Source organism: Delphinapterus leucas, chromosome 3, assembly GCF_059928025.1.
Source record: "Delphinapterus leucas isolate spDelLeu-1000000601 "Yukka" chromosome 3, BTC_Dleu_Yukka2, whole genome shotgun sequence".
NCBI classification, from domain to species: Eukaryota; Metazoa; Chordata; class Mammalia; order Artiodactyla; family Monodontidae; genus Delphinapterus; species Delphinapterus leucas.
Window position 1 is genome coordinate 125,884,911 of NC_143131.1, and position 21,771 is coordinate 125,906,681.

Genomic DNA, 21,771 nt, shown 5'->3' on the forward strand with positions numbered 1-21,771 from the left:
ATTGTAGGATGAACCTATTTATACGTAACATGCTGGGGTCAGCCCTGGTGAGAGCCCTGAGGCTAATTCCTCTTCCAAGCCAAAACAGTGACTGTACAATGGCTGTTGGCAGGGGGAAAAAAAAAGTTATTTTAATGGTTTTCTTTCCCTCTTTAGAGCAGAAGAGCCTTCTTAGGTCTGAATCCCTAGAGACCAGGCCAGTTTAGAATCACCATGGCCAAGTTCATGGGAATGGCACCAATTCAGAGTAGTGGGTTCTCTCACATTTGGAAAGCCAGTTGTGCAAGAGACTACGAATAAACTATCTTGAGCATTTTCACAGGCCTCACCAAAGCAGGACGTTAGATGAGATCAAATGGCTGCCTTTCCCTGCATGACCATATTTCTCCTGGTATCCTCCACTTCGGCACAGATTGTTTTTTCAGGTAAGCATATGTCTTTCTTTTACTTGCAGGAGAGAAAAAGAGGCATTTGTGACTGGATGGGTAAAGTTTTGCTGAAACATAGGCCTTTGGGCTTGATAATACAAATGGGGTATCAATTGGGTATCACTATTGGAAAAGGATTGCTATTGGATAGCAATTTAAAATTATTTTGAACATGACAAATGAAACAAAATAAACCAAAATGAACAAAAGTTTAGGTTCAAAGATATGTTACTGCCTCCATACCCTTTTCCTTCCACTGCAGTCCCATCCTCATCTTGTATGTAACCAATCTTGTTTTAGGTACCTATTTGCATCCTGCTTTTCCCAATTCAGAATGTCCTGAAAAGCAGTACATATCAGTTCACAGGGATTTCCTCATTCTTTTATACGACAGCATAAGACTTTTTTGGATGGATGTACCAAAGTTTATTCAACTAGTCTTAGGTGTACGGGCATTAGTTTGTGTCCGAAATTTTGCAATTAAAAACAATGCTGCAATAAATAATCTTATGCATATGTATTTTTTTATCGTTGGGAGTTTATCTTCAGGGTAGGTTCGAATTGTGATTGAATGTGAATGCAAAGTAGTTTTGTTCAACGTTGCCAAATTTCACTTCATAAAAGTTGTGCCAACTTGCATTCCCACCAGCAATAGATGGTATTTCAATATAGTTTTCATTAGCATTTTTCTTATCATACTGCATTTGAATATCCTTCACAAATTTAAGGGTCATTTTCATATCTTTGGGGTTTTGTGTGTGTGTATGAATTGTAGGTCCATATATATAACTCATTCAGCAATTGAGATTTTTTTCCCCTCAATTTTAAAGTATTCTTTATGTATCAGGTATATTAGCCCTTTATCTATGATATGTGTTGCAAATATTTTTTCCAGTTTATCAGATATCTTTTTTAGTTTATGTTTATATTTTGTCATGAAAAAGTTATTTTTATTTGGATGTAATAAAATGTATCAGTCCTTTCTGTTACTGCACAGAGATTAATGAGTCATTATCAGAAAGTTTTTCGTATATTAAGATTAAAGAGCAACTCAGTTGTGTTATATTTTGATCTTTGTATTGTTTTGTTTTTTATGTTCAGATCCAGGTCCATTTGAAGTTTGTTCTTATGTATGGTATGCAGTGTATATATATTACTTTACTTTTACTAGATGAAGGCTTTTATTTTTCTTTTCTCATAACTATATCCAGCTGCTTTTGTTATTAAAATATTCTGGCTTTTTAGAATTAGAGAGGAGCATTCCATCTTTTTTATTCTCTGAAAGAGTGCATATGTAAACAGCATAGTCTATTCCTGGAGAGGTTGGGAGGCTTGTTGTTTCCTTTATGTGAAGATTTTAAAATTGTACAACTTTTCTAACTTTGTAAATTCTGACTTTTGGAAAGCTAGAATTTTCTTGGATATTTACAATATCACCTAACAGTGAGAGATAGGGCAAAACTTCAATAGGTCTTTTCTTATTTTATTCTCCCATAGCCAGCTGGTCATCCTCTATCCCTAAGCAACACCAGCACCCCTCGTACAAATCAGTTCACCATATCCCTCAGTCTCTCCAGAGCCAAGGAACTCCTAAGCTTTCTCGTCATCATTTTTAGTAACCTCTTTAGTTCAGTATCTTGGTAGGAACTGGCCTAATCCTTTATTTACTATATTACTTTTAATTTTTACAACCATCTTTAAAATGCATATACTTATCCTAATTGTCGTGACGAGGAAACTAAAGCCAACAAAAGTCAAGTGACTTAATGAAAATAACACAGTTTGCAAGTTAAGCATACAACCCCAAATGGTTTTTACTCTTTCCTCAATGACACAGCAAATTTATAAATGAAGTCAGGACTGTGAAAAGGAGAAAATAAATAAATGGATGAAGTAGTTAACAAAGGAATACCACCCACAAATTTTGTTGTCACAAATTATTTTGTATACTTTGTGCAAATGAGTAATTGCATTACATTTCTTTGTTCAGTCAGTAACTTCAGTGAGTGAAATCAAACTTCATGGAGAACTGTTTCTTTTAAGCTATTGTGTCTGTACTTTATTTGCAGAAATCTTCAAACCCCATGACTATTCTAAATGGCCTATGGTAAATTTAAATTTCTAAATTCTGAATTCTGATTTTAATCTGATCACTCTCCTGACATGAGAGACCTAAAACTTCATAGTGGTTAAGTAGAATGGAAGTTTTCTATGTGACTTTGGGAATGTATCTTAACCTCTTCAGGCTTAGATTTACTCCCATGTAGCACAAGCATTATAATAGTAAGATGCATCTCTGAACATTAAATGAATTAATACCTGCCAATTGTCCAAGGCCACAGAGTTTAACAACGGTATATACAGAATTTAATCCCAGTCTCAATACAGAACCCTCACTCTTAAAAACTACATTTAAGCCCCTATCTTCTAGGAGTTCAGAGACACATAACTATCTCTACTCACAAACTTCTTATAATGAGTTACTGGCACTGGGACTCCAAGTTTAAGTGAAAACTTTGCATTTGGGATTTAAGCTGAGTTATTATGCTGCTTATGACTAGCAAACGATGAATGAGTGAGGATACTGTAGTTAGAAAAAAACTTGCCTGACCAAAGCCCAGAGGAGAGGAAATCTTGCAAAAACATCAATTGACTAGTAACATTTGATATTATTTCTATGTAGGGCAGAAGTGACAGGCCAGGAATAGATGAGGGAAAATCTATCAGTTGTTATTCATATGATATTTTATGATGTTTGTAGCCCCCATGTAAAATGTACTACCCACTGGATCCTCTTTATGACGCAAACTGTCCTGAGGTGACAGCATATGTTTGTGCTACAAATGGCCACACTTAAAAGAATGAGTGTTTCCTTTGTGTTGATCAGTGGTAAGTTCAAAACAAAATACCATTATTTTTTCTCTATATTTCTTCACAGAAATTTCCAATAATTTTAGCAAGGAACTGGATTTGCTGATGCATGGGATTTTTTTTTTTAATAGCCTCTTGTTCACAAAAGGCTGAGGACAGACTACATACATAGTAAAGAGAAAAGTCTTTTTAAAAAATTTAGTTAACATTCAAAGTTGACTCATTTAAAAAAAAAAGAAAGAAAAGCTTACATGATATTTTGGCAGAACTGTACAGAGATCATACTAGTAGATAGTCTATAGATTATATTCAAGCAATAAATAGAAATCCATCTTAAAAAAATCAAATTTTCTTTAACAAGTCACAGTGACATCCCTATGAGTAGCACCCATATTACTGCCTGGAAGAAGTAAATATAGATACTGATACAGACATACAGACACAGACATAAATACAGGTGTAGATATACACGTAAGTAACAAAGTGATTATGTGGTCTTACATGGAAAAAAACTGACTGTCAAATTTTTTTGCCTTTCAAATAAATTCAATGGGAAATTTAGATTAAAAAGTTAATAATATTCCTTGTGATATATTTTAGCTCTATTTGAAATTGTTTTTACAAATCAGCCTTATCGTGTCTTGTCAGTAACTCTTCCATGACCTATGAGATCCTCTCTGTTGGGAGTCTCCAGGAGTACCCTCAGGTTTGATGATTCCCTAGTAGGACTGATAGAACTCAGAAAAGCTGTTATATGCATGCTAACAGTTTATTACAATGAAAGGATACAGAATAAAATCAGCAAAGGCAGAAAACTCATAGGGTGGAGTCTAGGAGATCAGGCACAAGCTTCCAGTCGTCCTCTCCCAGGGGAGTCACACAGGCAGTGCTTAAATTCTCCCAGCTATCATGTGTCATAACTTATATATTGACAACCTGGGAAGCCCCACCAAAGCTTTGGTGTCCAGGGTTTTTACTGGGGACATGCAGCACCTACATGATTGACAACTACTTAGTCTCCAGCCCCCTCCCCCTAGGAGTTAAACTGATACAGAGTGGCTCAGCACCACAGGTGAACAAAAACAGGCATTCACCTCAGGGTAAATTATCTGGCATGACCTATGGCCCTAGGTTACAAAGTTACTCTTATCAGCCAGAATATCCCAAGGGTGTAGAGATTACTTCCTATGAGCTGATTTGAGCATCTCAAGTCTGCTGAGCTAACTCTTTAATGCATATCTTCCTTTGAGAAGAATCTTCAGGGACTTCTGGCATCACATTAGCATGCCACTGCAATTATTTCTGAGCACTGAAGGAAACGAGGTGTAGAAACTAGTCCAATAAAGGTAATACTTGCTCATCTTCAGAGCAAGTACTAGACTCAGAGGATGACTTTAAAGGAAAAGAATGGGAACTGAAAAATGTGAATTAACCATAAAGGAAAAGAATGGGAACTGAAAAATGTGAATTAACCAAGTATCTCCCATTGACTTCAAAGAAAGATGAATGAGAATTCATGAATATTAGCAGACTATGTAGAATGATTAAATTACATAATCATTCCTTCCAAATGTGGTGGATGTCACTTTCTCAGGCAGGGCTAATTAGGCAAAAGACTTTGGGAAGTGTCTTCTTAGCTCTTCCACATAAGCCTTTTTCACACTGTCTGGTATTTGGATGCACAACATTAAAATGAGCAGCATAAGAAGGACCCACCCACAATGGCCTGGGCTTCTGAAAATCAGCATAGGTTGATGCAGAATTACATTGGGGACTTGATTTTCCACTCTGCTACAACCAAATGGCTTCTCAAAGATGGTTCTGAGATTTTTTTCAGCCTCATCTAGGAGACTTGAGAAAGTCTCAAAAGCTCTATCAGCATGCCTCTAATCTGTTCTGGCACTCTCTCACCCTCTCACTCTCATTCTCTCTCCTTCTCTCCTTTCTTTCTTTCTTCCTTTCCTTCTTTTCTATCTTGTAAGTCTGCCAGATATACTATGAACACTGTTTTTTCTCAATCGAAGTATAAATAAGGAGCCTCTGCTGATTAAAAAAGAAAAAAATGGTTCTCTCATTGGAGCCATTATGAACATAGTGCTTATCAAACATATCTATTTCTGGAACACAGAGAACACTGATGCCAATGGCAGGGATGGTACAGTTGCCTGTATATTTGTTTTAATTCTCACTGTGACTTGCATGTATAAACGTGGCCTGCATGCCATTTCTGGATCTCGGGGCAACAAGAATAGTCATTATGCTCTTTTGAGTAATGGAGGCAGAAGAGTAATTCTTCTGTCTCTGCTCTTAGCTAGTGTTTTGAAGAAAAATTCTGAGAAACTGGACTCACAATCCTGAGAGATATCCGTCATTTATGAACAATGTAAATCCCTTGAAAAACAGAAAACTTAAGTGTGCGTCTTGCCCAGAATTGAAAAAAAAAAAAAAAAAATCAGTCATTATCCTTAAAGGAATCCCCCAAGCCTACTCAGTGCAGGGCCCTCATAATAACTACCAAGAAAATAGAGTTGTCGGGCTTCCCTGGTGGTGCAGTGGTTGAGAGTCCGCCTGCCGATGCAGGGGACACGGGTTGGTGCCCCGGTCCGGGAAGATCCCACATGCCGCGGAACGGCTGGGCCCGTGAGCCATGGCCGCTGACCCTGCGCGTCCGGAGCCTGTGCTCCGCAACGGGAGACGCCACAACAGTGAGAGGCCCGCGTACCACAAAAAAATGAAAATTAAAAAAATTAAAAGAAAAAGAAAATAGAGTTGTATGAAACAGATCCCAGACTCTTCGTAAGTTTGTGGTCTTACGTGGCAAAAAGAATATATTACATAAGAAAATTCATGATAATAGAAAACAGTATTGGTTCTGTTTAACCAAAATAGTATTTCAGTAAGTTTTTATGGTTGACAGTATTTCAAAAATCAGATTTTACCTAAAAATACAGGTTTCCAATTTATTTTTAAAAAATCAAACATTAATAGTAAGCTAGGATTTCACATTCAAGAAATAAGCAACAGTTATCTAGTAGCAGTTCCCCATCCAAATGGAGTGCAGGCAATATATATATTATTTTTCAGAGTCTTTTCCATTATAGGTCATTACAAGATACTGAGTATAGTTCCCTGTGCTATACAGTAGGTCCTTGTTGTTTATCTATTTTATATACAGTAGTATGTATATGTTAATCCCAAACTCCTAATTTATCCCCCCAACCTGCTATTGCCTTTGGTAACCCTATGTTTGTTTTCTATGTCTATGAGTCTATTTCTGTTTTGTAAATAAGTTCATTTGTATCCTTTTTTAAGGTTCCACATATACATGATATCATATGACATTTGTCTTTTTCTTTTTCTGACTTACCTCACTTAATATGATAATCTCTAGGTCCATGCATATTGTTGCAAATGGCATTAATTCATTCTTTTTTTACAGCTGAGTAATATTCCATTACACACACACACACACACACACACACACACACACACCCACCCCATATCTTCTTTATCCATTCATCTGTTGATGGACATTTAGTTTGCTTCTATGTCTTGGCTAATACTGCTATTAACATTGGGGTGCATGTATCTTTTCAAATTAGAGTTTTATCCAGATATGTGCCCAGAAGTGGGATTGCAGGATATGGTAACTCTGTTTTTAGTTTTTTAAGGAACCTCCATACTGTTCTCCATTGTGGCTGCACCAATTTACATTCCCACCAATGATGTAGAAGGGTTCCCTTTGCTCCACGCTCTCTCCAGCATTTATTATTTATAGAGTTTTTAATGATGGCCATTCTAACTGCTGTGAGGTGATACCTCATTGTATAACCTCATTGTAGTTCTGATTTGCATTTCTCTAACAATTAGCGATGTGGAACATCTTTTCATGTGCCTGTTGGCCATCTGTATGTCTTCTTTGGAGAAATGTCTATTTAGGTCTTCTGCCCATTTCCTGATTGGGTTGTCTTTTTTTTTTGATATTAAGCTGATGAGCTGTTTGCATATTTTGGAAATTAATCCTTGTTGGTCTCATCGTTTGCAAATATTTTCTCCCAGTCCTTAGGTTGTCTTTTTTTTTTTTTAAACATCTTTATTGGGGTATAATTGCTTTACAATGGTGTGTTAGTTTCTGCTTTACAACAAAGTGAATCAGCTATACATATACATATGTTCCCATATGTCTTCCCTCTTGCGTCTCCCTCCCTCCCACCCTCCCCATCCCACCCCTCCAGGCTGTCACAAAGCACCGAGCTAATATCCCTGTGCCTTGAGGCTGCTTCCCCCTAGCTATCTACCTTACTACGTTTGTTAGTGTGTATATGTCCATGACTCTCTCTCGCCCTGTCAAAGCTCACCCCTCCCCCTCCCCATATCCTCAAGTCCGTTCTCCAGTAGGTCTGCGTCTTTATTCCTGTCTTACCCCTAGGTTCCTCATGACATTTTTTTTCCCCCTTAAATTCCATATATATGTGTTAGCATACGGTATTTGTCTTTTTCTTTCTGACTTACTTCACTCTGTATGACAGACTCTAGGTCTATCCATCTCATTACAAATAGCTCAATTTCATTTCTTTTTAAGGCTGAGTAATATTCCATTGTATATATGTGCCACATCTTCTTTATCCATTCATCCGATGATGGGCGCTTAGGTTGTTTCCATCTCCGGGCTATTGTAAATAGAGCTGCAATGAACATTTTGGTACATGACTCTTTTTGAATTTTGGTTTTCTCAGGGTATATGCCCAGTAGTGGGATTGCTGGGTCATATGGTAATTCTATTTGTAGTTTTTTAAGGAACCTCCATACTGTTCTCCATAGTGGCTGAACCAATTCACATTCCCACCAGCAGTGCAAGAGTGTTCCCTTTTCTCCACACCCTCTCCAGCATTTATTGTTTCTAGATTTTTTGATGATGGCCATTCTGACTGGTGTGAGATGATATCTCATTGTAGTTTTGATTTGCATTTCTCTAATGATTAATGATGTTGAGCATTCTTTCATGTGTTTGTTGGCATTCTGTATATCTTCTTTGGAGAAATGTCTATTTAGGTCTTCTGCCCATTTTTGGATTGGGTTGTTTGTTTTTTTGTTATTGAGCTGCATGAGCTGCTTGTAAATTTTGGAGATTAATCCTTTGTCATTTGCTTCATTTGCGAATATTTTCTCCCATTCTGAGGGTTGTCTTTCGGTCTTGATTATGGTTTCCTTTGCTGTGCAAAAGCTTTGAAGTTTCATTAGGTCCCATTTGTTTATTTTTGTTTTTATTTCCATTACTCTAGGAGGTGGGTCAGAAAGGATCTTGCTGTCATTTATGTCATAGAGTGTTCTGCCTATGTTTTCCTCTAAGAGTTTGATAGTTTCTGGCCTTACATTTAGGTCTTTAATCCATTTTGAGCTTATTTTTGTGTATGGTGTTAGGGAGTGATCTAATCTCATACTTTTACATGTACCTGTCCAGTTTTCCCAGCACCATTTATTGAAGAGGCTGTCCTTTCTCCACTGTACATTCCTGCCACCTTTATCAAAGATAAGGTGTCCATATGTGCGTGGGTTTATCTCTGGGCTTTCTATCCTGTTCCATTGTTCTATCTTTCTGTTTTTGCGCCAGTACCATACTGTCTTGATTACTGTAGCTTTGTAGTATAGTCTGAAGTCAGGGAGCCTGATTCCTCCAGCTCCTTTTCTTGTTCTCAAGATTGCTTTGGCTATTCGGGGTCTTTTGTGTTTCCATACAAATTGCGAAATTTTTTGTTCTAGTTCTGTGAAAAATGCCAGTGGTAGTTTGATAGGGATTGCATTGAATCTGTAGATTGCTTTGGGTAGTAGAGTCATTTTCATAATGTTGATTCTTCCCATCCAAGAACCTGGTATATCTCTCCATCTATTTGTATCATCTTTAATTTCTTTCATCAGTGTCTTATAATTTTCTGCATACAGGTCTTTCGTCTCCTTAGGTAGGTTTATTCCTAGATATTTTATTCTTTTTGTTGCAATGGTAAATGGGAGTGTTTTCTTGATTTCACTTTCAGATTTTTCATCATTAGTATATAGGAATGCCAGAGATTTCTGTGCATTAACTTTGTATCCTGCTACTTTACCAAATTCATTGATTAGCTCTAGTAGTTTTCTGGTAGCATCTTTAGGATTCTCTATGTATAGTATCATGTCATCTGCAAACAGTGACAGCTTTACTTCTTCTTTTCCGATTTGGATTCCTTTTATTTCCTTTTCTTCTCTGATTGCTGTGGCTAAAACTTCCAAAACTATGTTGAATAAGAGTGGTGAGAGTGGGCAACCTTGTCTTGTTCCTGATCTTAGTGTAAATGCTTTCAGTTTTTCACCATTGAGGATGATGTTTGCTGTGGGCTTGTCATATATGGCCTTTATTATGTTGAGGAAAGTTCCCTCTATGCCTACTTTCTGCAGGGTTTTTATCATAAATGGGTGTTGAATTTTGTCGAAAGCTTTCTCTGCATCTATTGAGATGATCATATGGTTTTTCTCCTTCAATTTGTTAATATGGTGTATCACATTGATAGATTTGCGTATATTGAAGAATCCTTGCATTCCTGGAATAAACCCCACTTGATCATGGTGTATGATCCTTTTAATGTGCTGTTGGATTCTGTTTGCTAGTATTTTGTTGAGGATTTTTGCATCTTTGTTCATCAGTGATATTGGCCTGTAGTTTTCTTTCTTTGTGACATCCTTGTCTGGTTTTGGTATCAAGGTGATGGTGGCCTCGTAGAAGGAATTTGGGAGTGTTCCTCCCTCTGCTATATTTTGGAAGAGTTTGAGAAGGATAGGTGTTAGCTCTTCTCTAAACGTTTGATAGAATTCACCTGTGAAGCCATCTGGTCCTGGGCTTTTGTTTGTTGGAAGATTTTTAATCACAGTTTCAATTTCAGTGCTTGTGATTGGTCTGTTCATATTTTCTATTTCTTCCTGATTCAGTCTTGGCAGGTTGTGCATTTCTAAGAATTTGTCCATTTCTTCCAGATTGTCCATTTTATTGGCACAGAGTTGCTTGTAGTAATCTCTCATGATTTTTTTATTTCTGCAGTGTCAGTTGTTACTTCTCCTTTTTCATTTCTAATTCTATTGAGTCTTCTCCCTTTTTTTCTTGATGAGTCTGGCTAGTGGTTTATCTATTTTGTTTATCTTCTCAAAGAACCAGCTTTTAGTTTTATTGATCTTTGCTATCGTTTCCTTCATTTCTTTTTCATTTATTTCTGATCTGATTTTTATGATTTCTTTCCTTCTGCTAGCTTTGGGGTTTTTTTGTTCTTCTTTCTCTAATTGCTTGAGGTGCAAGGTTAGGTTGTTTATTCGAGATGTTTCCTGCTTCTTAAGGTGGGCTTGTATTGCTATAAACTTCCCCCTTAGAACTGCTTTTGCTGCATCCCATAGGTTTTGGGTCGTCGTGTCTCCATTGTCATTTGTTTCTAGGTATTTTTTTATTTCCTCTTTGATTTCTTCAGTGATCACTTCATTATTAAGTAGTGTATTGTTTAGCCTCCATGTGTTTGTATTTTTTACAGATCTTTTCCTGTAATTGATATCTAGTCTCATGGCGTTGTGGTCAGAAAAGATACTTGATACAATTTCAATTTTCTTAAATTTACCAAGGCTTGATTTGTGACCCAAGATATCATCTATACTGGAGAATGTTCCATGAGCACTTGAGAAAAATGTGTATTCTGTTGTTTTTGGATGGAGTGTCCTATAAATATCAATTAAGTCCATCTTGTTTAATGTATCATTTAAAGCTTGTGTTTCCTTATTTTCATTTTGGATGATCTGTCCATGGGTGAAAGTGGGGTGTTAAAGTCCCCTACTATGAATGTGTTACTGTCGATCTCCCCTTTTATGGCTGTTAGTATTTGCCTTATGTATTGAGGTGCTCCTATGTTGGGTGCATAAATATTTACAATTGTTATATCTTCTTCTTGGATCGATCCCTTGATCATTATGTAGTGTCCTTCTTTGTCTCTTGTAATAGTCCTTATTTTAAAGTCTATTTTGTCTGATATGAGAATTGCTACTCCTGCTTTCTTTTGGTTTCCATTTGCATGGAATATCTTTTTCCATCCCTTTATTTTCAGTCTGTATGTGTCTCTAGGTCTGAAGTGGGTCTTTTGTAGACAGCATATATAAGGGTCTTGTTTTTGTATCCATTCAGCCAATCTGTGTCTTTTGGTGGGAGCATTTAGTCCATTTACATTTAAGGTAATTATCGATATGTATGTTCCTATTCCCATTTTCTATATTGTTTTGGGTTCGTTATTATAGGTCTTTTCCTTCTCTTGTGTTCCTTGTCTAGAGAAGTTCCTTTAGCATTTGTTGTAAAGCTGGTTTGGTGGTGCTGAACTCAGCTTTTGCTTGTCTGTAAAGGTTTTAATTTCTCCATCAAATCTGAATGAGATCCTTGCTGGGTAGAGTAGTCTTGGTTGCAGGTTTTTCTCCTTCATCACTTTCAGTATGTCCTGCCACTCCCTTCTGGCTTGTAGGGTTTCTGCTGAGAGATCAGCTGTTAACCTTATGGGGATTCCCTTGTGTGTTATTTGTTGTTTTTCCCTTGCTGCTTTTAATATGCTTTCTTTGTATTTAATTTTTGACAGTTTGATTAATATGTGTCTTGGAGTATTTCTCCTTGTATTTATCCTGTATGGAACTCTCTGTGCTTCCTAGACTTGATTAACTATTTCCTTTCCCATATTAGGGAAGTTTTCAACTATAATCTCTTCAAATATTTTCTCAGTCCCTTTCTTTTTCTCTTCTTCTGGAACCCCTATAATTCGAATGTTGGTGCGTTTAATGTTGTCCCAGAGGTCTCTGAGACTGTCCTCAGTTCTTTTCATTCTTTTTTCTTTATTCTGCTCTGCAGTAGTTATTTCCACTATTTTATCTTCCAGGTCACTTATCCGTTCTTCTGCCTCAGTTATTCTGTTATTGATCCCATCTAGAGTACTTTTAATTTCATTTATTGCATTGTTCATCGTTGCTTGTTTCATCTTTATTTCTTCTAGGTCCTTGTTAACTGTTTCTTGCATTTTGTCCATTCTACTTCCAAGATTTCGGATCATCCTTACTATCATTATTCTGAATTCTTTTTCAGGTAGACTGCCTATTTCCTCTTCATTTGTTAGGTCTGGTGCATTTTTATCTTGCTCCTTCATCTGCTGTGTGTTTTTCTGTCTTCTCATTTTGCTTATCTTACTGTGTTTGGGCTCTCCTTTTTGCAGGCTGCACGTTCGTAGTTTCCGTTGTTTTTGATGTCTGTCTCCAGTGGCTAAGGTTGTTTCAGTGGGTTGTGTAGGCTTCCTGGTGGAGGGGACTAGTGCCTGTGTTGTGGTGGATGAGGCTGGATCTTGTCTCTTTAGTGGGCAGGTTCACGTCTGGTGGTGTGTTTTGGGGTGTCTGTGGCCTTATTATGATTTTAGGCAGCCTCTCTGCTAATGGGTGGGGTTGTGTTCCTGTTTTGCTAGTTGTTTGGCATAGGTTGTCTAGCACTGTGGATTGCTGGTCGTTGAGTGAAGCTGGGTGCTGGTGTTAAGATGGAGGTCACTGGGAGATTTCCGCCGTTTAATATTATGTGGAGCTGGGAGGTCTCTTGTTGACCAGTGTCCTGAAGTTGGCTCTCCTACCTCAGAGGCAGAGCCCTGACTCCTGGCTGGAGCACCAAGAGCCTTTCATCCACATGGCTCAGAATAAAAGGGAGAAAAAGTAGAGAGAATTAGTAGAAGTATGAGGAAAGAAAGAAGGAAAGGAGGAAAGGAAGGACGGAAGAAAGAAGCAAAGAAGGAAAGACAGGAGGGAGGGAGGGAGGGAGGAAGAAAGGAAGGAAGGAGGGAAAGAAGGAAAAAAGACAGAAAGAAGATACAGTAAAAATAAAATAAAGTATAATATAGTTATTGAATTAAAAAATATTTAGAAAAAAAAAAAAGGGACGGATAGAACCTTAGGACAAATGTTGGAAGCAAAGCTATACAGAGAAAATCTTACACAGAAGCATACACATACACCTTCACAAAAAGAGGTAAAGGGGGAAAAATCATAAATCTTGCTCTCAGAGACCACCTCCTCAATTTGGGGTGATTCGTTGTCTAAAGGAGGGAAGGAAGGAAAGAAAGAAAGAACGAAGGTAAAGTATAATAAAGTTATTACAAATAAAATTAATTATTGAGAAAAAAAATTTTTTTTAAAAAACCATGGACGGATAGAGCCCTAGGACAAATGGTGGAAGCAAGAGTATACAGACAAGATCTCACACAGAAGCATACACGTACACATTCACAAAAAGAGGAAAAGGGAAAGAAATCATAGATCTCGCTCCTAAATTCCACCTCTTCAATTTGGGATCATTCCTTGTCTATTCAGGTATTCCATAGATGCAGGGTATATCAAGTTGATTGTGGAGCTTTAATCCGCTGCTTCTGAGGCTGCTGGGAGAGATTTCCCTTTCTCTTCTTTGTTCTCACAGCTCACAGGAGCTCAGCTTTGGATTTGGCCCTGCCTCTGCGTGTAGGTCGCTGGAGGGCGTCTGTTTTTTGCTCAGACAGGACAGGGTTAAAGGAGCCGCTGATTCGGGGGCTCTGGCTCACTCAGGCCGGGGGTGGGGGGCGGAAGGAGGGGCACTGCGTGCGGGGCGGGCCTGCGGCGTCAGAGGCGGCGTGACGTTGCGGCAGAGGCTGGCGTGACGTTGCACCAGCCTGAGGCCCGCCGTGCGTTCTCCCGGGGAAGTTGTCCCTGGTTCCCGGGAACCTGGCAGTGGCGGGCTGCACAGGCTCCGCGGAAGAGGGGTGTGGAGAGTGACCTGTGCTCGCACACAGGCCCCTTGGTGGCGGCAGCAGCAGCCCCAGCGTCTCCCGCCCGTCTCTGGGTCCACGCTTTCAGCCGCGGCTCGCGCCCGTCTCTGGGGTTCGCGCTTTTAGCCGCGGCTCGCGCCCGTCTCCGGAGTTCCTTTAAGCAGCGCTCTTAAACCCCTCTCCTCGCGCACCAGGAAACAAAGAGGGAAGAAAAAGTCTCTTGCCTCTTCGGCAGGTGCAGGCTTTTCCCCGAACTCCCTCCCGGCTAGTCGTGGTGCACTAACCACTTCAGGCTATGTTCAAGCCGCCAACCCCAGTCCTCTCCCTGCGCTCAGTCCAAAACCGAAACCCGAGCCCCAGCTCGCAGCCCCGCCCGCCCAGGCGGGTGAGCAGACAAGCCTCTCGGGCTGGTGAGTGCCGGTCGGCACCGATCCTCTGTGCGGGAATCTCTCCGCTTTGCCCTCCGCACCCTGTTGCAGTGCTCTCCTCCGCGGTACCGAAGCTCCCCCCTCCGCCTCCCGCAGTCTCCGCCCGCGGAGGGGCTTCCTAGTGTGTGGAAACTTTTCCTCCTTCACAGCTCCCTCCCACTGGTGCAGGTTCCGTCCTTATTCTTTTGTCTCTGTTTTTTCTTTTTTTCTTTTGCCCTACCCAGGTACGTGGGGAGTTTCTTGCCTTTTGGGAGGTCTGAGGTCTTCTGCCAGCCTTCAGTAGGTGTTCTGTAGGAGTTGTTCCACGTGTAGATGTATTTCTGGTGTATCCGTGGGGAGGAAGGTGATCTCCGCGTCTTACTCTTCCGCCATCTTCCCAACTCCCCCCCCTTAGGTTGTCTTTTCATTTTGTTTAAGCTTTCCTTTGCTGTGCAGAAGCTTTTAAGTTCAACTAGGACCCATTTGTTTATTTTGGTTTATATTTTCATTACTCTAGGAGGTGGATCAAAAAAGATATTGGTGCCATGTATGTCAAAGAATGGTCTGCCTATGTTTTCCTCTAAGAGTTTTATAGTGTCTGGCCTTATAATTAGGTCTTTGATCCATTCTGAGTTTATTTTTATATATGGTGTTAGAGAATGTTCTAATTTCATTCTTTTACATGTAGCTATCCAGTTTTCCCAGCACCACTTATTGAAGAGAATGTCTTTTCGCTGTTGTATATTCTTGCCTCCTTTGTCATGAGGCAGTTAAAGTATTCTTAAAGAAAAAGTGCATGGACTGGTGGCGCAGTGGTTAAGACTCTGTGCTCTCAATGCACAGGGCGCAGGTTAGATCCCTGGTCAAGGAACTAGATCTTACATGCATGTTGCAACTAATAAGAGTTCGCATGCCACAACTAAGGAGCCCGTGTGCCACAACTAAGGAGCCCACAAGCCACAACTAGGGAGACAACGAGCTACAATTAAGAAGCCCGCCTGCTGCAATGAAGACCCGGAGGAACCAGGTAAATAAATAAATAAAAAGCTAATACTATGTTGAGAGGTTTAAAAAAAGAAAAAGTGCAAAAGAAAATAGAATGGGCAATTTACACAGGGCTCACTGCTTGGGAAAACACATGGAACTGAGAAACTGCAATGTCTTTAGGGAAATAAGGAAGATAAAAATTGTGTTGAAAGGAATGTCAGGTATTTAAAGGACAGTAATAAATAAGGGTGGAAAGTTAGGCAGAGGCTAGTCTTCTGGGAAACATAAATCCTAAAGTAAGGGGAACAGACTGTAGTCTATGGGCAGTGTAAATCTAGTGAAAATTTGAGTAGAGTGTGAATTATGTGAATTATTATGCATAGCATTATTGCTGTGGTTATCTTTTACTTCTTGGTAGAAAAATTTGACATTGCTACACTGAATGAAAAGGTATTAAAATGGAAATGGGTTGGGGAATGAAAGACTCTCTACTGAAAAACTTCACAGAGCAATTTTTGAATAATCAAGACATGGGGGGGAATGTGCCAACTGTGGTGGCCATGAAAAGAGACGGAGGTAAAGGGAATTGTAGAAGCAGCTCCCTTTCTCAGGACTTCATTTGGAAGAGAAAGAATGTGAAGCAAGGCCCCCTTTCCTGATACTAATCTCTTTTTTCTTCTCTTTTCTTTAGGGAATTCGGTCCTCATATTAAATTTGATAAATACGGAAAATGTGATTAATGGATAACAGAGTACTATATACTTGCTTATTCTTTTCACTAAATTCTGAAAATTCTTTTGGAATTTGAGGGTGTATAATAAATAACACAACTCCATGCTGCACCCAAATTTGGAACAACACTGGAAACAAAAGAAAACTAATGGGGAACTGAGTATCACATTTATTAGAAATAAACACCATACTGAAAAAGGTGGTAGATATTCATCTCTGGGTACTGATTGTTTCAAGTCAGCTTTCAGTTTGCTTGGGGCTGAGGCCTGTTATCAAACGTGCTTATGAACACTCCCCTGAATTCAGTTTATTCCAGATTGCAGGCTTATCTGCAAGGTCAGACGCTGCCCCACTAATCTCACTTAAAGACATGAACAAAAGGGAAAATATCCCCTCCACACATGCACACAGTTGTTTGAGAATTTCTACCTCATATTCATAAATGAAGCCCACTTTCAGTAGAAGAGAAAAAGGTCCACATGCTAACAGAAGGAGAGAAGAGCCAAGAGCTTTGGGGAACAAGCATGTTTTTGAGAGAAAGGGAGGGAGTGCTCATCGTCTGACCCCCAATTGCAGTATACCTAATCCTCACTCCATCCCATTGTTCACATTACATCGTTCAATAAATTCCCTTTTCTTTTTTTGCTTGATCTGGTCTATAATCTGTCACTTGTAGCTGAAAGATCTTGACTAATACAGGGAGATGAAGTCATTATTTTACTTGAGGCTGGGGAAATGAAAAGAGCTCTCTCCTTTGCCATGTGTGCTCTGTGTTAGTACCTGTTGTTGCCACTAGATGCCAGCCTCAATCTTCTAACTTAATCTGACGAGTTGAACCAGACAGGCCCAGAAAGGTATGCACAAGTCTACTTTCTCCATCACCTTCCCAGCATATACACAGTCCACCTCTGCTATCAGGGGAGGCCCTCGTCCTCTTATGTCTTCGTCCCTCCTGCTCCCAGCACTCCAGGCCAGTAGGATCCAGCTGGGTGGCTCTCTTTGGAGCTGGGGTGATAAAGTTTCAGGTCTCTCAGGTCCCTTAAAATGAAGAGTCTCTTAAAATACAGACCTTCTCTTGTTAATTATCATCTTGTATAGTTGAACACTATTTCATTATTTCACCTTTCCATCTCTGCCTCACCAAAAATAACAAAAGCAGAATCTTCTCCTCAAAAAGGGGGTGGGAGGTATAACTTGTCCTACCACAGAATAAAAAAGAGAGAACCAGGAAAATTCTATCTTTTATTTTCCCCTCCTCAAAAAAAAAGAGAGCCCACAATTATTCTACTTTAGTAGGAAAATAAACAGGCATAGTTAGAAATCCCTGACTTAACAAGCATCTTCTCTGTTGTGTGAAAATGCTGGGCTGACTGGGAGACAGATAGGAACACACACATGGTAACTAAGCTCATATGAAGTGTAAGCTGAGAATGGAAATAACCATTTGACGTTTTAGATGAGAACACAGGCATTCCAGTAAAGGAAGGGGCAGTTTGACATCTTGGCCCAGCCTTAAAAGCAGAGGTAGAGTTCTGACAATAATTAGCCCATGTTAAGTGAGCACATGCACCATGCCAAGTGCTGTGTTTTATTTGCTTTATGTCAATTAATCCTCTCCACAGTCCTATAGCCTGCTACCATTGTCACCCCCATTTTACAGATGAGGAAACTAAACTTAGACAAGGTAAACTATGCAATCTTGTAGTTTATAAAGGACTGAAATGTAAACTCAATTATCTTGCTCCTAACCACAACCTTATGTTGTCTACAAACCCAAAAGGGACTAGAAAAAGAGAGCCTAGATGCACTAATGGACAAATAATGTATCAAAATAAAATTTTGTTTTCAAAATTATAAAATCATTCCTCAAATGGGAGCCAAGTTTCCTGCTTACTTTTCAGATATTTAAAGTAAATTAGTTAATACTCACTTAGCATCAACTTTTTAGGCTTGATTGCCATTTCTGTTTTCTGATCTCCAGATCTATTTATTCTCTACAAAACAGTAAGAAATTTTTTATAGAGCACAGGCAAATAAAACCTATTGGTTTGTTTAATGAACATTTATTGGGTGCCTATGCTGTGTCAGACACTGTTCTAGGCACTGGGCAGATAAGGCCTGTATTCTCAAGGAGTTCACATTCAGATGACCTTGGTAAGAGCATAGTGCTGGGGGAAAAACGATAACAAACAAATAAACAAAACCCACGAATAGCAAGGTCAGGAGTGGATACTGCCTGCTATAAGCAGAGAGATTGCTAGAGGGGCTAGGAGAAGTCAAGACCAGATGTTGAGATCAGAGAGACCTGGGAGATACAACGACGTCATGTAGGTAGGCCTTAAAGCCACGGATAGAGGTCTAGGTCTTATTCTGAATGAGATGAGAAGCCGTTAAAAGGGTATTCCTTTAATACTTTGAGCTACAGCCTGCTCCTCTAGACGCAACTCCTGAACGTAATTTATCTGTAAACACTATGGTGGATTTCTCACTTCTTCATCTGCCTCCTGACTTTCCAGACCCTTTCTCCTCAGAGCATGGTCAGGAACAGCACTGGGAGCTTGTTAAAAATGCAGAATTGCAGATTTCACTGCAGACGTGCTGGGTCAAATTCTACAATTTATCAAGATTCCCAGTGGAATTTTAATGCATCTCAGGTTGAATGGCATTGATGTATACCCCTTACAGGAGACTTTGGGAAAGAGAAGTGGTTTTGTTTTTCCCAATGGTTTTGTGTTTTTCCTGGGAGACACATATGCTCCCAAGACATTGCCTGGCTAAGTGTTAATGAGTCTGAACAAGGCTCACCTCAGCATCATTAGTCGTTAGTGGTAAATGGCTAAGAATACAAGCTCTGAAACCAAACTACCTGAATTCAAACCTCAGCTTGATCTCATGTTACTTAAGTGAACTTCAGCAAGTTAGTTAGCCTCTCTCCTCTATACCTTAACTTTCTTATGTGATAAAAACTGTTCTTGGACAGGGAGATCAGCCTGGTGCTTTATGACCACCTAGAGGGGTGGGATAGGGAGGGTGGGAGGGAGACACAAGAGGGAGGAGATATGGGGATATATGTGTAGCTGATTTACTTTGTTATAAAGCAGAAACTAACACACCATTGTAAAGCAATTATACTCCAATAAAGATGTTAAAAAACAAAACAGGGCTTCCCTGGTGGCACAGTGGTTGAGAGTCCACCTGCAGATGCAGGGGACACGGGTTCGTGCCCCGGTCCGGGAAGATCCCACATGCCGCGGAGTGGCTGGGCCCGTGAGCCATGGCCACTGAGCCTGCGCGTCCGGAGCCTGTGCTCCGCAACGGGAGAGGCCACAACAGTGAGAGGCCCACGTAATGCAACAACAACAACAAAAATCCAAAATCATATTATTTTTTAAAACATTTTCTCTACAAGAAAGTAAGGTCCAAGAAATAAAGTCCTCACATGTCTTATTTATCTCTGTATCTCCAGTGTGGATAACACTGCCTGGAACAGAGAAGGGAAATGGTGAGGTAATAACCTGTGTTGTACTATTATTAAGTAACTTTGCATTGATATGTCAGGGTAGGGAGGACATACAGGATTATATACTATAAAAAAATATTAAAGAAGCTGATCTATATCATCTGGAGAAAAAAGAGACCTTGACTAGGCACTCTACAGCTGCCTTTGCATACTTGGAGAGAGCAGACACATTCTATTGGGCTCCACTGTAGAGAACCAGAATATATGGAAACCAGATAGAGATGCAGTTCTGTTCAATATGATAAAGAACTTCTGAGCAGTCCAAACAGACCAAAAATTCAATGATCTTCCTTGGTAACTAGTCTTTATATAGAACATCATGACTTTATGGGAAACTGGAGTAACTCCTTATTTGTTAATGTCCAAGGAAAACACCAACATCTCTTTAGATGTTATGTAATGGGTAAACTGTGGCAAATTAAGTTTGGTGAAAATTAAGTTTAAAGTGAAAAAAAATTTCTGTATTGTAGAAAATTTAATAGAACCTTTAATAAAATAAAGTGCATTATGAATCTCCCGAAAAGAAATAGAGTGTCTAGGGTTTCCCAAGTCTAATTGACCAAAGAGTCCCTTTTTCAAGAAATACTAGTTAACATTTCAAGGGATACTAGTGTCTTGAAGATCAAAGGTCTAGGGTTCTCTGCATGGAAGAAGGACATGAATTGGTAGAGGGCGGGAGTGCAGAGGGAAGAATGTTATGGACTGATTTGTGTCCTTTCCAAAATCCACGTGATGAAGTCCTAACCCCTAATGTAACTGTATTTGGAAAAGTGCTTTCAAAGAAGTAATTAAGGTTGACTGATGTCATAAAGATGGGGCCCTAATCTAATAGGGTTTATGTCTTTATTAGAAGAGAAAGAGTTACCAGGCCTCATACACTCAGAGCAAAGGCCCTGTGAGGACACAGTGCAAAGGCGGCTGTCTTCAAGCCAAAGAGAGAGGCCTCAGGAAAAACCAGCCATGCTGGCTCCTTGATCTTGAAGTTCTAGCCTCCAGAACTGTGAGAAAATAAATTCTGTTGTTTAAATCACCCAGTCTTTGGTATTTTGTTATGGCAGCCCTTGCAGGCTAATACATCCTCTAATGTTGGCTAACTCTAGGGTTACAGGTGTTCCCTTCAGCACTGAGCACAGTAGACAGGTTTTTACTAACAGGAGCTGGGAGGTGTGTGTGTGTGTGTATGTAATCCAGATCCAGATAGTGTCAGGTCACCTAGAAGCAACATGAACCAACAGGAAATAGTCCTTACTGTTAATTCACAACATCTTGTCCCATGATTGAAACTATTAAGCCTCAGTGATTCAAAGAAAATTGAATAGAACCAAAGCATAGGATCCCTAGATGTGCTAACTCCCTGTTCCCACGAGAGGCAGGGAACAAGGTCCTGTCAGGCACAAATCAAAATGCAAAGATCAAAATGCAAATATTCAGACCTCTGGGTCACTGTGACTCAGTGCACAGAGGCGTGATCACAGTGGAGGGGAGGGGAGGGGGGAAGGGGGGAGGAGGGGGGAAGGGGGAGGGGGAAAGGAGGGGAAGGGGAGGAAGGGAAGAGGAGGGGAGAGGAAAAGAGTTGGAGTAGACTGCCCTGGGGGTCCAGTTGTTAGGACTCTGCGATTCCAACACAGGGGGCGTGGGTTCGATCCCTGGTCAGGGAATAAGGATCCCACATGCTGTGCAGTGTGGCAAAAAAAAAAAAAAAGAGCTGGAGAGTGAAGGGGCCACATAGGGAAGGGAGAAGAGGACAGACAAAAGGCTAGAGCTAGTTCAGTCAAATCTAGGCCACTGATTTTAAACTGCCACAAGAAGGCCTTGAAGGTGTTGGATGCCAAGAAGGAAGGAGCCTGGGGTTGGGGGTGAGCTGGTACAGAAATTAGGAGAGAAAAACAGAATTAAGTAGTAGAGTTCCAACTTCTCCCTAGCCAGCCCCCATCCTCAGCCTTATTTATTACTTGTACATATTAGGGTTCCTAGGAGGGGTTTTTAACTTGAAAACTTGAAGCACCAGTCTAGTT

The 21,771-nt window shown here is 39.9% G+C and overlaps 1 protein-coding gene and 1 long non-coding RNA gene across 2 annotated transcripts in view; one reads left to right on the forward strand and one right to left on the reverse strand.

The window, feature by feature from the left end:
* Nucleotides 1-21,771, reverse strand: part of LOC149749687 (uncharacterized) — a 79,539-nt gene that overhangs the window by 13,390 nt on the left and 44,378 nt on the right. The gene's annotated exons all lie outside the window — the stretch shown is intronic.
* Nucleotides 344-3,739, forward strand: SPINK13 (serine peptidase inhibitor Kazal type 13). Its single transcript, XM_089909485.1, is given in 3 exon segments — nt 344-425; nt 2,498-2,535; nt 3,190-3,739. Coding segments are annotated over 3 exon segments (240 nt in total). The 5' UTR covers nt 344-355; the 3' UTR covers nt 3,322-3,739.